Raw genomic sequence first — 12,951 nt, forward strand, 5'->3', positions numbered from 1 at the left:
GGATACAATCTCAGAGACTAATTTTATTGCAGTTTGCATCATAAAATAAAGAGGGCACATGAGCTGGCCATCATTTATTTACACTGGATGTGTAACAAATAAACAATTCACTGTCAAAAACATGCCTGAATGAGCTTCTGTAAGTTTCTGTAAGAATTCAGCTGTTACATTATTACGACAACATCATTATGAAGCAAAACCTACTGAAAACTCCAGAAAAACTTAGCTTTTTGACTATTTCGCAACAAACGAGAGATTGTTTCACTGAAATAAACAAAAATAAATGTACAGTTCCATGAATAATACATTTTGTACAACATGACATAAGACATGACACAGGATTTGACGCCAAGCAGCAAACAGCATTAAAAATCCATGGAGCTGTTGGCCAGATAGTCTTTGCGGCCGATGTTGGTGACCTGTTTTGTCTGCATGGCCTCCAGTTTGGGACAGTCTGTGATTCTGTGGCCCAAACCACCACAAAATGTACAGCCTCTCTCTCCTAGAATGAAAAAAGCAAAAAAAAAAGAGTAAAATATCTTATACTTTTGGGCACTGCAGAGCCTCTTTGCACAACCAGGTAAATGTTGCAATAATTTTTGACATGTGCTCAACTGGCTATACAAGCTTGTTTCAGCAAGAAGTGCATCTGCATTTGTACCTCCAATGTCCAGCATCGTCTCGTCTCCCATTTGGAGAACCTGCAGCACAGGTGGAACCTTCTGCTTAGCTTCAACCAACAAAGCCTTCAGATCCATTAGTACAGACTCATCTACAAAAAGAAAAAAGAATTTTGGTGCTTAATTAAATTTATACAGTACATTCTTTGAAATAATTATTAATTGTGTGTGATCATTTAATCTCAGAAAGAGGAACGATAAGATGAGAAAGAATGGAAACTGAAAAACAGACACCAAAGATCAATCTATATTTAAAAAAAAAAAAACCCTACCACATCCTTTGTTGATAAATGTTGTGGCTATTCCAGTCTTTCCGGATCGACCTGTTCTGCCTATTCTGTGGACTATAGAATAAAAACGTTACATACATTTCAAACACACACATATACATATATATGAAGAGTTCAGATGCAAAACCAGCTAAAAGGCATCTCGGGCAAAAATTAGATAATGATACTGAGTGAGTGCTTTTGACACATAGTATACGTCCATCAAATAGTTTTACTTCAAACTCACTAAATCCTAGCCTCAGCTTAATTAGAAGTGCCGGTGTTGTGCCCATTTTCGACCCCTGCCAAATTATTACACCCTCTCGTTGAAATCGCTACCTGATTGCCTAATCCTAACCCCACCCCCGCACCTAACCCTAAACCTACCAATACTAGGGGGGTAGTAATCTGGCGGGGGTCAGAATTTGGCATAACACCGGTACATTACATACATACTTATATATGTACATTTTACATTACATATATATACACACATATATACATATATACACACACATACATACATACATATTTACATATATACAGGTGCATCTAAAAAAAAAATAAAAATAATATCCTGAAAAAGTGCACACATTTTTTATTTCAAAAACTGAAACTTTCATATATTCTAGATTCACTACATGTAAAGTAAAACATTTCTAAAGTGTTTTTGTTTTAATTTGATGATTACAGTTTGCAGCTATTTGTGCGTGTATATATATATATATATATATATATATATATATATATATATATATATATACACAAACAACCAGTCAAAATATATGTGTATAGATAGACAGACAGACAGACACACACATATCAGTGTATATATATATATATATATATATATATATATATATATATATATATATATATATATATATATATATATATATATATATATATATATATATATATATATATATATATATATATATATATATATATATATATATAAAAATAGATAGACAGATATCCGTTTGTGTGTGTGTGGTGTGTATATGTGTGTGTGTGTGTGTATATATATATATATATATATATACACACACACAAACACAAACAAACTACCAAATTTTTGGACAGTAAGATTTTAAAGAAGCCTCTTCTGCTCACCAAGCCTACATTTTATTTGATTTATTTTTATTTAAAATAACTGCTTTCTATTTAAATAAATATCTACTGGAATTGCTCAGTTTCTTCTTCTCCAAAATGAATCGCATTTTTGAGGGCCTAAACATGTTTGAAACTCATGAAACCTGTGAACACATACTAGAAGTGGTGAAAATTTACATTTGATATGGTTTTCAGAAGTGGGTGTGGCAAAATGGCTTGATAGCGCCACCTCTAAAATTTAAACCAAGTGCCCTCAAGCTATATTTCACATACATGTACGAAATTCGGTAGACACATGCAACACACAATATCTAACAAAAAAGTGCAGTACAAAGTCCAAAACCCAACAGGAAGTCCGTTATTTTAAATTTTCTCTGCAAGTTTTGTGCCGTTTTTGCCATTTTCAGGCGTTGTATTTAAACTAAACAGATCAACGTCAAATTTGGTCAGCCTAATCTTAAGCCTTTTGTGACGTTACATTGCGAAGATCTCCCGTGTTGGTGGCGGCCTGACAAACTTTGATTTTTCGCCATTAAACAGGAAGTTGTCATGATTCGACAAACAATGTCTGATCTGCCCCAAACTTCACATGTTTGATAAGAGTCCTGTCCTGAACACATGACCATATTTACTTACAGTCTAAGCGCCACCTGCTGGCAACAGGAAGTGGCATGTTTTATGCCCTAACAATCTCCTCATAAGAGATTTAATGACATCAACATGATATTTGGTCAGTCTAATCAAAAGGCCTTTTTGATGTTAAACTGCAAAGATCTTGAGTTTTCGTTAAGGGGCGTGTCCTTGGTGGCTTGACAAAGTTTAATGTTCATAGCGCCAGTTATAATCATAGCGCCACCTGTTGGCAACAGGATATGTCATGTTTTACACTAACTCAAACATACCATGTTCAATAAGCACCAAACGTCATATGTTTGATCAAAGTTCTGGCATCAACACATCTACAGCCAATATTCGGTTATACTAATAGCGCCACCAGCTGGCAGCAGGAAGTTTGTCACATATGAAGGACATATTCTTCATAAATGGACCACTTTAAATGCATATTAAATGCTGTTCTTCACTTTTCAGAACCGTTTTGCAATGACATTTAACCAGTCAACTTCAAAGTTGGTTTACAAACTTATGTCAAATAGTTTGGCTAAAAGAACTGCTTGTATTATCAGTACTTAAATGCCAATGTATTTATTGATATTTTCATATTCATTGCTGTCACATTTTAATTGAAATTCAAATTGAATAAAGAAATTAAATCTAATAAATTACATTATGTGCTAATGAATTAATCTAATTAAATCACATCGAGTTGAGAAATTGGTGTTAAACTGACAGCCCTAACTGTGAAATGTTATTAATATTTAAAACAGCTGCTTTCCATTTTAATATATTTTAAAATGTCATTTATTCCTGAGATGCAAAGCTGAATTTTCAGCACCATTACTCCTGTATTCAGTGTCACATGATCCTTCAAAGATCATTCTTCTATACTGATTTGCTGCTCAAGAAACATTTATTATGCATTTTTTAAAACAGTTGTGGTTCTTAATATTTTTGATAAATCAATGACAGCATTTTGTAGCATTATAAAGACACTTTTGATAATTCTTTTGTGCCCTGCTGAATAAAAGTAGTAATATATAAATAAATACATGAATAAATCAATCTTACCGACATCAAACATTCGAATAGTAGTGTATAATAAACCAAAAATGTCAAAAAAACAATCATTTGAACACCTACCATAGTTCTCAATCTCCTCCGGCATGTCATAGTTCACAACATGCTGGATAGCTGGAAAATCCAGACCCTTTGAAGCGACATCAGTAGCCACTAAAACATCTTTCTTCTCCTCTTTGAATGCCTCGATGGCTTTCGTTCTCTCCTCCTGGTCTGAAAAGCACACATAAAGTTTATTGAGGAGAGTGTGGTTGAACTGTATGAGCCATTTAGTTTTCGTGCTGAACAGCTATTATATATTTTAGGTAAAATTAACAGTAGTAGTAAGCGCATGGTCAGAGTCATGTAAAACCACAGAAACTTTGCTGCTTTGAGGTTAAGCGAGATCAAAACTTCTGACATAGTTTGAGCACTCGTTTAGCACGCTCATCACACAGTGCTATGATAGGAGCCACAGCGCAGCAGAAGCTGACACCCGGTGGAGAGCACATGTAGCTGCAGGAAACAGCACACATAAAGCTGATTGATGGTGTTTGTGCTACAAGCAGATTGAGATGGATGATGTCGTACCTTTTCCTCCGTGAATAGCCACCGCCTCCACACCTTTCAGGAGAAGATACTCGTGTATGGCATCTACATCTGCTTTCTTCTCAGCGAATATTAATACCTAAAAAACAATATAAGACGACTGATTGTTAGAAGAGATTATGTAGGGTTATCATTAAGTTACGTGGCAGATGTGGCAAGAAGCTACGTACCGGCGGTGGGGTCTTCTGGAGACACTCTAAGAGATAAACCATTTTGGCCTCTTCTTTGACATATTCCACTTCCTAAAAGTGACAGGATGTATACAAGTTAAGTTTCTGTTCTGATTAACTAGTATACACAAGTGTGCAAAAGTATAGGGTTGTTAAAGATTTTTTTTGTACAGTAAAAACAATAATATTGTGAAATAATTTAGGACCCTGTGACTGGAATCACAGAATCCAGTCATAAAAATGGAAACTATTGTATAACACGGAATGTTGTGGAATTAGACAAATTTTGGAGGAATAAATCAAAAGTAGGTCAGTACACTTAAATCAAAAAATTATATGGACTAGTGTCTGTGATTATTAAGCCATTTCTGTGAATATTAAATCACTTCATGAACATTTTACCATTTTATTTGAGAAAAACTATCATCTTATCATATACAAACAGAAACCCATCTTCACAGCAACCCGTCAAAATAAAAGTTTGGTTTAACTTGAAGAAACTGTGACAGAAATATTATTACTACTGGTTATTAAAATTTAATGAAACCAACAAAATGGAATCCAGAAAATGAATGGAAAACAAAATTTGTTAAAAATAAAACTGAATTTGAGAGAACAAAAGGGCCTTAAAAATGTAATTTTTGTTAAACTTTTAATAAAATGCTGTTGAACTGTCTAAGTTTCATTATTTAAATTTATTAGACATGGCTTTTGATGAATATTCTTTTATTTAGCCGTTAAAACAGAGTCTAGAAAAATTAAAATGGAAAAAAATGGAATCCAGAAAAATTAAAACAAACAAACAAAAAAGTGGAATTTAATTACTATTTAAAACAACTGTTTTCTATTTTAATATATTTTAAAATATAATTGATTTTACTCCAGTCTTTAGTGTTACATGATCCAGAATCATTCTAAAATGCTGATTTAGTGCTCAAAAACATTTCTTCTTATGAAATGGTAAAAAAAAAACTGTTGTGCTGCTTTAATATTTTTGTGGAACCTGAGATTATTTTTTTCAGGATTTTTATTTTATTGAAAGTTGAAAAGAACAGCACATATTAAAAATATTAATCTTTTCTAACATAATGTCTTTACTATTGCTTTTGATTAATTTAATGCATCTTTGCTGAATAAAGTTTATTAATTCCTCACAAAAAAAATAAAAAATGTGTTTCACAATGCTTGAAAAATCGATCTTGGCAAAGCTCACAAAACAACTAAAAGGATCGAATGGAACATGAGGAAAGAATAATGCTGGTCCTTGCGTGAATCTTAATGTCTTACCTGGATGACGTCCAAGCTTGCAGCTCCAGCTCTCCCTACATTAATGGTGATGGGTTTCACTAAAGCACTTTTGGCAAAATTCTGGATCTTCTTGGGCATAGTGGCACTGAAAAGCAGCGTTTGTCTCTGACCCTAAAGCAAATCATAATAATGAGCAAAAAAGCACTCTGGTTATTAAAAAAAAAAATAATAATAAATTCATTACCTCCAAAACAGTACTATTTTCAGTTCTAAAATCACTACATATTAAGGAAAACACTGACAAAGGGGAGGAACTTTTTTACTATATTTATTGAATTTATTATTGGATAACCTAAATAGTAGTGTAGAAAAATACCTTAAAGTAAGAGAAGATGGTTCTGATGTCCTCCTCAAAACCCATGTCAATCATCCTGTCAGCCTCGTCCAGAGCCAGATAGCGGCAGATATCCAGACTCACCATCTTCTTGTTTAGCAGGTCCATCAGTCTGCCTGGAGTGGCTACCATCATGTGCACCCCACTACAATCACACAATCATTTGTAAGTTTATAAGGGTTTTCTAATCCAAATAAAGAGCCAGTATGAGGAATCATTTTTGACCATTTCCTTTTTAAATTACGTACAAATTTAAAGGCATAGTTCACCCAAAAATGAAAATTACTCACTCAGGTCGTTCCAAACCCATTAGACCTTCACTCATCTTTGGAACACAAATTAAGAGCTTTCAAGCCCTGCATAGACAGCAACACAACTGACACATTCAAGGCCCAGAAAGGTCGTAAGGACATCGTTAAAATAGTCCATGTGACATTAGTGGTTCAACCTTCATTTAATGAAGCTACAAGAATACTTCTTGTGTGCAAAGAAAACAAAAATAATGACTTTATTTAACAATTTTTCTTCTTCCGAATCAGTCTCCGGTGTGAGAGCACAACAATTTAGGAACGATTTTGGTTTGGAACGACATGAGGGTGACTAATTAATGACAGAGTTTTCATTCTTGGGTGAATTATCCCTTTAAACTCTTTAAACTTAAAGGAAGTAACTTACTGTTTGACCACCTCCATCTGTTCTTTGACAGACATGCCTCCAATACACAGGGCACAGCGCAGCTGAGGAGCCCCCTCATCCTCTAGAAGTTTACAGTAGTATTCAATAATACCATGTGTCTGTCTTGCCAGCTCCCTCTACAGATGGAGAGAAAGACATGCAATAAATAAATGACCAGACTGTTGCTGTCTGGTGCCTGTACTGTCTGCCTCTTGACTTATGATTTGTATGATGAAATACGGTGAAATATATAGGTAATCTGCTTCTCATTTTTCTGCCATATTTCTGGCAGAGGACACAGGTTGTGCCAGAGACAGAGTGGGCTTACGGAAGGACAGATGATGAGGCCATAGGGTCCCTCTCTCTTACAGAACGGTAGCCGTTTCTCCTGCTCCAGACAAAACATAATGATGGGCAGCGTGAAAACCAGGGTTTTCCCTGAGCCGGTGAAGGCAATGCCAATCATGTCCCTGCCAGAGAGACTGAAACAAACAAACAAAAATGTTAATAAATATCACATTTAAATATATGGGGCATTGTACTGAATTGGTGCAAACTGCTGCCCCACAACCAAAAATCACATTTAAAAAGCATTTAAGTATTCAAATCTCAAATCTTTACTAAGATCCTTCTATTATCTACTGAAACCCACAATAATATTTCAAATGGCAGTAAGCATAATATATATGAATCATCATTTATTTGGTACTTTTTAAAATGGGAGGCTGTCCCAAAGCTTAACCCCTAAATTTAAACTTATGAAAATTATATAATTTTTTTTTACCATTTTATTCCATTGTTGTTTTTAAAAACACCTTTTTGCTTTTGTAAAAAAAGTAGTTCAAAAAAAGAAACTTTATGTAAAACAAATGTGTCCCGCATTTTCATTTCACTACTGAAACAGTGCATGTTTTAGTCCACTGGCTGAGACTGATTTTAACTACACTCCCATAAGGCGGATGCTTCTCCTGAAATGGTATTTAGTCTATTAACACATTTATTTTTTATAAATAAAAATGCACAAAACTGCATAACAAAAATATCTTTGGCCTATATTGTATTACTCCCTTACATTGCATTTAATTTGCTTATACACTTCCAGTCAAAAGTTTTTGAACAGTAAAATTTTTAATGAAGAAGTCTCTTCTGCTCACCAAGCCTGCATTTATTTGATCCAAAGTACAGCAAAACAACACAATTTTGAAATATTTTTTACTATTTAAAAAAACTGTTTTCTATTTGAATATATTTTAAAATGTAATTTATTCCTGTGATTTCAACTCTCAATTTTTAGCATCATTACTCCAGTCACATTTACTTCAGAAATCATTCTAACATTTTGATTTGCTGCTCAAAAAACATTTATTATTATTATGTTGAAAACAGCTGAGTAGAATTTTTTCAGGTTTCTTTGATGAATAGAAAGTTCATAAGAACAGCATTTATCTGAAATATAAATCTTTTGTAACATTGCTCAACTGTTTTAAATATTAATATTAATAATAATAATAATTATTATTATTATTATTATTATTATTATTATAAACATGCAGCAAATCAGCATATTAGAATGATTTCTGAAGGATCATGTGACACTAAAGACTGGAGTAATGATGCTGAAAATTCAGCTTTGATCATAGGAATAAATTACATTTTAAAATACATTCAAACAGAAAGCAGTTATTTTAAATAGTACAAACATTTCACAATATTCCTTGCTTCCAAATAAATGCAGGCTTGGTGAGCAGAAGAAAAAAACAAAAAGAAAAATCTGACTGTTCAAAATGTAGGTAGTTTATATGTCCACATTAATAATATAATAAAATTTGGTACAAATATCCTACATTTCTGCCACAATACCATAGTTACTTTTACTACAGTAAATCCATTGTAAATGTGAGTGATTTGTGGATTGAAAAGAATTCTAACTGCATTGTTGTGCGGTAAGGAAATGGCAGCGCAAATTGTTATCGCTGAGTTTTACTGCTACATCTGGTCAAAAGTCTAATGCTGTCACCTTGCGTTGACATTGTGAAACTGCATATTTTAAAAATCATGTTTGGCGGGCCACATGTAATACATTTCAGTAGACAAGCTGCGGGCCTTTTGAAATTCATCCACGGGCTGCATTTGGCCCGCTGGCCGGACTTTGGACACCCCTGCTGTATGATAATAGCTGAATATAGCCTCAAGCAAAACAACCCCACATGTGACTTACATGGTTGGTATTCCCTGAATCTGAATGGGTGTTGGGTGAACGATTCCTTTTTTCTTCAGTCCTTTCAGGATGGCTGCAAAGACCATAAAAGTTGAGAGCGGGCCATTAGCGTGAAGCTGTGAGTGAGGTGCCGCATGTAAAATAGGTGGGATGGATCTTACCCTGAGGAAACTTCATCTCTCTGAAGCTCTTAATGGGTGGTGGAATGCCTTCACCTTCAACAAGAATATGGTACTTCTTCCGTACACGTTCGTGCCGTGCTCCCGGCATGCCGAGAATGTAACGTGGCGCTTTCCAGCTGAAGAGAAAATCAGAAGTTAATAGCCGTTGTCTTTATTTGCAAAAAAAGCTCAATAAAGGTAGCTCACCTTGTTTTTATTGGGTCTTCATATGTGATACCTTTGGCCATTTCCTTCACAGACATTAGAGCTGATCAAGAGATTGAGAGATGCGTGTTTATGATGATAAATACCAATAAATTCAAGAATTTGGTAACTGATTCTGTTTTTACTTACCTCTGCCTTCAGCAACGCTCTCCAGAATCTTTTCTTCCTCTTTCAACTGTTTCTCCTTGGCAGACTCCTTTCGAGCTACAATTATTAAGATTTGAGAATAAACAACAAATAAAATAAAAATATACAAAAACAACTCAAGGATAATTAAAAAAGATCTTCACAGAAAAAATAATAATTTTGAAGTGGATCAATATGTTCAAAGTTGTTCTAAAACCAAAATATTACCTGTTCCTGCCTTATAGGACAACTTTGATGATCTTTTTTGATTCACTTCAAATGTTGACTACTGTACATATATGAAATGAAAAAACATGATTTTTGAAAAAAAAAAAAAAAAAGTGATATATATATATATATATATATATATATTTTTTTTTTTTTTCCCTAAATTTCAAAAATCATGTTTTCATTGTTTAGATAAAAATGAAAAAAAAAAAAAAAAACTACCGCAATACAACAATAAAAACATGATAACATAAAAAACATTATTTTTGGGGAAAAAAAGGAGTTATATGTTTTTGCAAAGTCTTTATATATTTATCTATATATAAGTTAGACAAACTATAATACTTTAATAATGTGATGATAACATTTCTAAAAGGGAACTTACTAAATATACTAAATTAATATACCTTTCCCCCCACAAGTTTATTGAAACTTCTAGAATCATAAAATGAATTGTGTCTGTTTAATTTATTTTACACTCTGATTGAGACCCACTGCACTGGACAGTAAATAAGTAACAAAGCACAGCGGAGGGTGTAAAGACCTTCAGCTTTCTCCTTGAGGTGTTGGTGCTGGTCCAGCAGACTGACATTGGATCTGGGACCCAGACCCTCATCTTCATCTTTTTGCTCTCCACCACTATCTTTCTGTTCCTCCTCTGTGAGTCCTTTCCCACGGAAACGCGTCACCTTTTGGAGCTGAGAGTCACATCAAATTAACATATGCAATTAGGATGCTTGAATTTATGTTAGCAAAAGAATGAAATTTTGTTCCTCAAAAACCACATTGTGATGTGCATCAACAGCAAAGACAGTAGCTGTGAACCACAGAGCCACAACAGGAAACGGAAAAGAATGGCCATGCTGTAATCTTAGCAGTGGTTGCTTACCATCTGCTGTTTTCTGATCTTAACAGGAACATACGGCACATAGTCATCATCTTCTGAGCCCTCGGATTCAGACTTCTCTGAGTAGTTTCTCTGACAATTACATAAAGCATTATATATATAATACAAACTGCAGACATGCCAAACAGTATCTCATGAAATTTAGCAGTTCAGAAGCACTATCAGTCAAAAGTTTTTGGACAGTAATGTGTTTTAAAGAATTCTCTTCTGCTAACCAAACCTGTATTTATTTGATCCAAAATAGCAGTAATATTATTCCTGTGATCAAAGATAAATTTTCAGCATCATTACTCCAGTCTTCAGTGTCACATGATCCTTCAGAAATCATTCTAATATGCTAATTTGCTGTTCAATAAACATTTATTATTATCAATATTTAAAATAGTTCAGTACATTTTTTCAGGTTTCTTTGATGAACAGAAAGATCAAAAGAGCAGCATTTATTTGAAATAAAAAACTTTTTTGTAACATTATACACAAAAGCTTGAAGTCAGTATATATATATATATATATATATACACACATATATATAAATACATATATATATATATACACACACATATATATACACACACACACACACATACATATATATATATACACACACACACACACACACACACACACACGTCTGGTTTATTATCTTTGTGGGGACTCTCCATAGGCGCAATGGTTTGTATACTGTCCACACTGTATTTTCTATCCCCTTACCCTAACCCTACCCCTAAACTTAACCCTTACAGAAAACTTTCTGCATTTTTACTTTCTCAAAAAATCTCATTCTGTATGATTTATAAGCTTTTGTACCCATGGGGACCTCAATTTAGGTCCCCATCGTGACACGAGTCCCCATTAGTATGTGTGTATTCAGGTTTAAGTCCCCACCAGGATATATAAACCAAAAGCACACACACACACACACACACACACACACACACACATATATATATATCATAGAAATTAATAAAGCAAGGATGCTTTAAATTGATCAAAAGATAAAGACATTTATAATTTTACAAACGATTTCTATTTCAAATAAATGCTGTCCTTCTGAACTGTCTTTTCATCAAAGAAACCTGAAGAAAAATTATACTCAGCTGTTTTCAACATAATAATAATAGTAATAATATAGTTTTGAGCAGCAAATCAGAATATTAGAATTACTTCTGAAGGATCATGTGACACTGAAAACTGGAAAAAATATTAGCTTTGAAATCACAGGAATAATTTACATTTTAAAACATAAATAATAAAAACATTTCAAAATTTTACTGTTTTGCTGTACTTCTGGATCAAATAAATGCAGGCTTGGTGAGCAGAAGTGACTTCCTCGAAAAACAAAAAATCTTACTGTCCGAAAACCTGTTGACTGGTAGTGTATTCTCTTATTAAAGCTTTTATTATTTACACTAAAGCTGAGTAACGTTAAGTCAGTACAGCTTACTGCATAAACTCTCTATTAAAACATAGGTTAAAACACACGTTTGTTTATTTTCGGCACATTTTACATTAGATAACCTGTACCAGACCTGTAGAGGAAAATCTTAACGAAATATAATCTAACGTTTAATACAGTGAATGTGGTTTAATCTGTTGCTTGAATCGATTTACTTGATTAAGATGCGTTTATATAACGTTAGAGTCAGTAAAACTCACCTTTTTGGGTCGGTTTTCCGTTTCCATGATGCTCGACGTTACTGTCTCTTTAGGGTTATAATTCAGCTATGATATTTAGTACAGTAATGTCAGATAAATGTTACATTACACCCAAACAAGCATTGTTTATACTAGCTAGCATGTTACGCTGCTACCGCTCAGCGGAAGTGTGACGTACAGGATACGTACATTACGGTGGCTCAAAAGGGACTAAATGAAACCAAAATATTTCGGAAACGTGAAAAAAAGAAAGTTTACCCAAAAATGAACTTATTTTTCACTATGATGTTTTTTCAAACCTGTAAAACTAGGAGATGTAAAGCAGAATGTGCCTCAGTCACTATTGTGAATAGTGCATGGTGACAAATACGGTCAGTCATTCTCAAATTTCTGTCTTAACATCTCAAGTCACACGGTTTTACTAGAGTAATTATTTACCCACGAAGGCCAGTAAATAATACATTTAGACTTGGACTGTAAAAACGAAATACTCATATTCTAATCTCAACATTTATGTTGTTTCTTATATTACCACATTAGCATGGTACCACAATATGTTCAGAAAGCAAACACAACACATTTTTCTTTTCTCAAA

At 33.7% G+C, this 12,951-nt stretch overlaps 1 protein-coding gene across 1 annotated transcript; it reads right to left on the minus strand.

The window, feature by feature from the left end:
* Window positions 1–3: 3 nt before the first annotated feature.
* LOC127176250 (probable ATP-dependent RNA helicase DDX41) lies at window positions 4–12,530 on the minus strand. Its single transcript, XM_051127832.1, has 17 exons — window positions 12,357–12,530; window positions 10,683–10,772; window positions 10,338–10,491; window positions 9,569–9,643; window positions 9,422–9,482; window positions 9,215–9,351; window positions 9,054–9,126; window positions 7,164–7,317; window positions 6,836–6,972; window positions 6,143–6,305; window positions 5,806–5,937; window positions 4,519–4,590; window positions 4,331–4,427; window positions 3,824–3,973; window positions 953–1,024; window positions 662–772; window positions 4–502 (listed from the first exon to the last, which is right to left on the minus strand). The coding sequence occupies exons 1-17, from the start codon at window positions 12,381–12,383 to the stop codon at window positions 366–368; spliced, it is 1,842 nt and encodes a 613-aa protein (XP_050983789.1). The 5' UTR covers window positions 12,384–12,530; the 3' UTR covers window positions 4–365.
* Window positions 12,531–12,951: the final 421 nt, after the last annotated feature.

This window comes from Labeo rohita, chromosome 14 (genome assembly GCF_022985175.1).
Source record: "Labeo rohita strain BAU-BD-2019 chromosome 14, IGBB_LRoh.1.0, whole genome shotgun sequence".
NCBI classification, from domain to species: domain Eukaryota; kingdom Metazoa; phylum Chordata; class Actinopteri; order Cypriniformes; family Cyprinidae; genus Labeo; species Labeo rohita.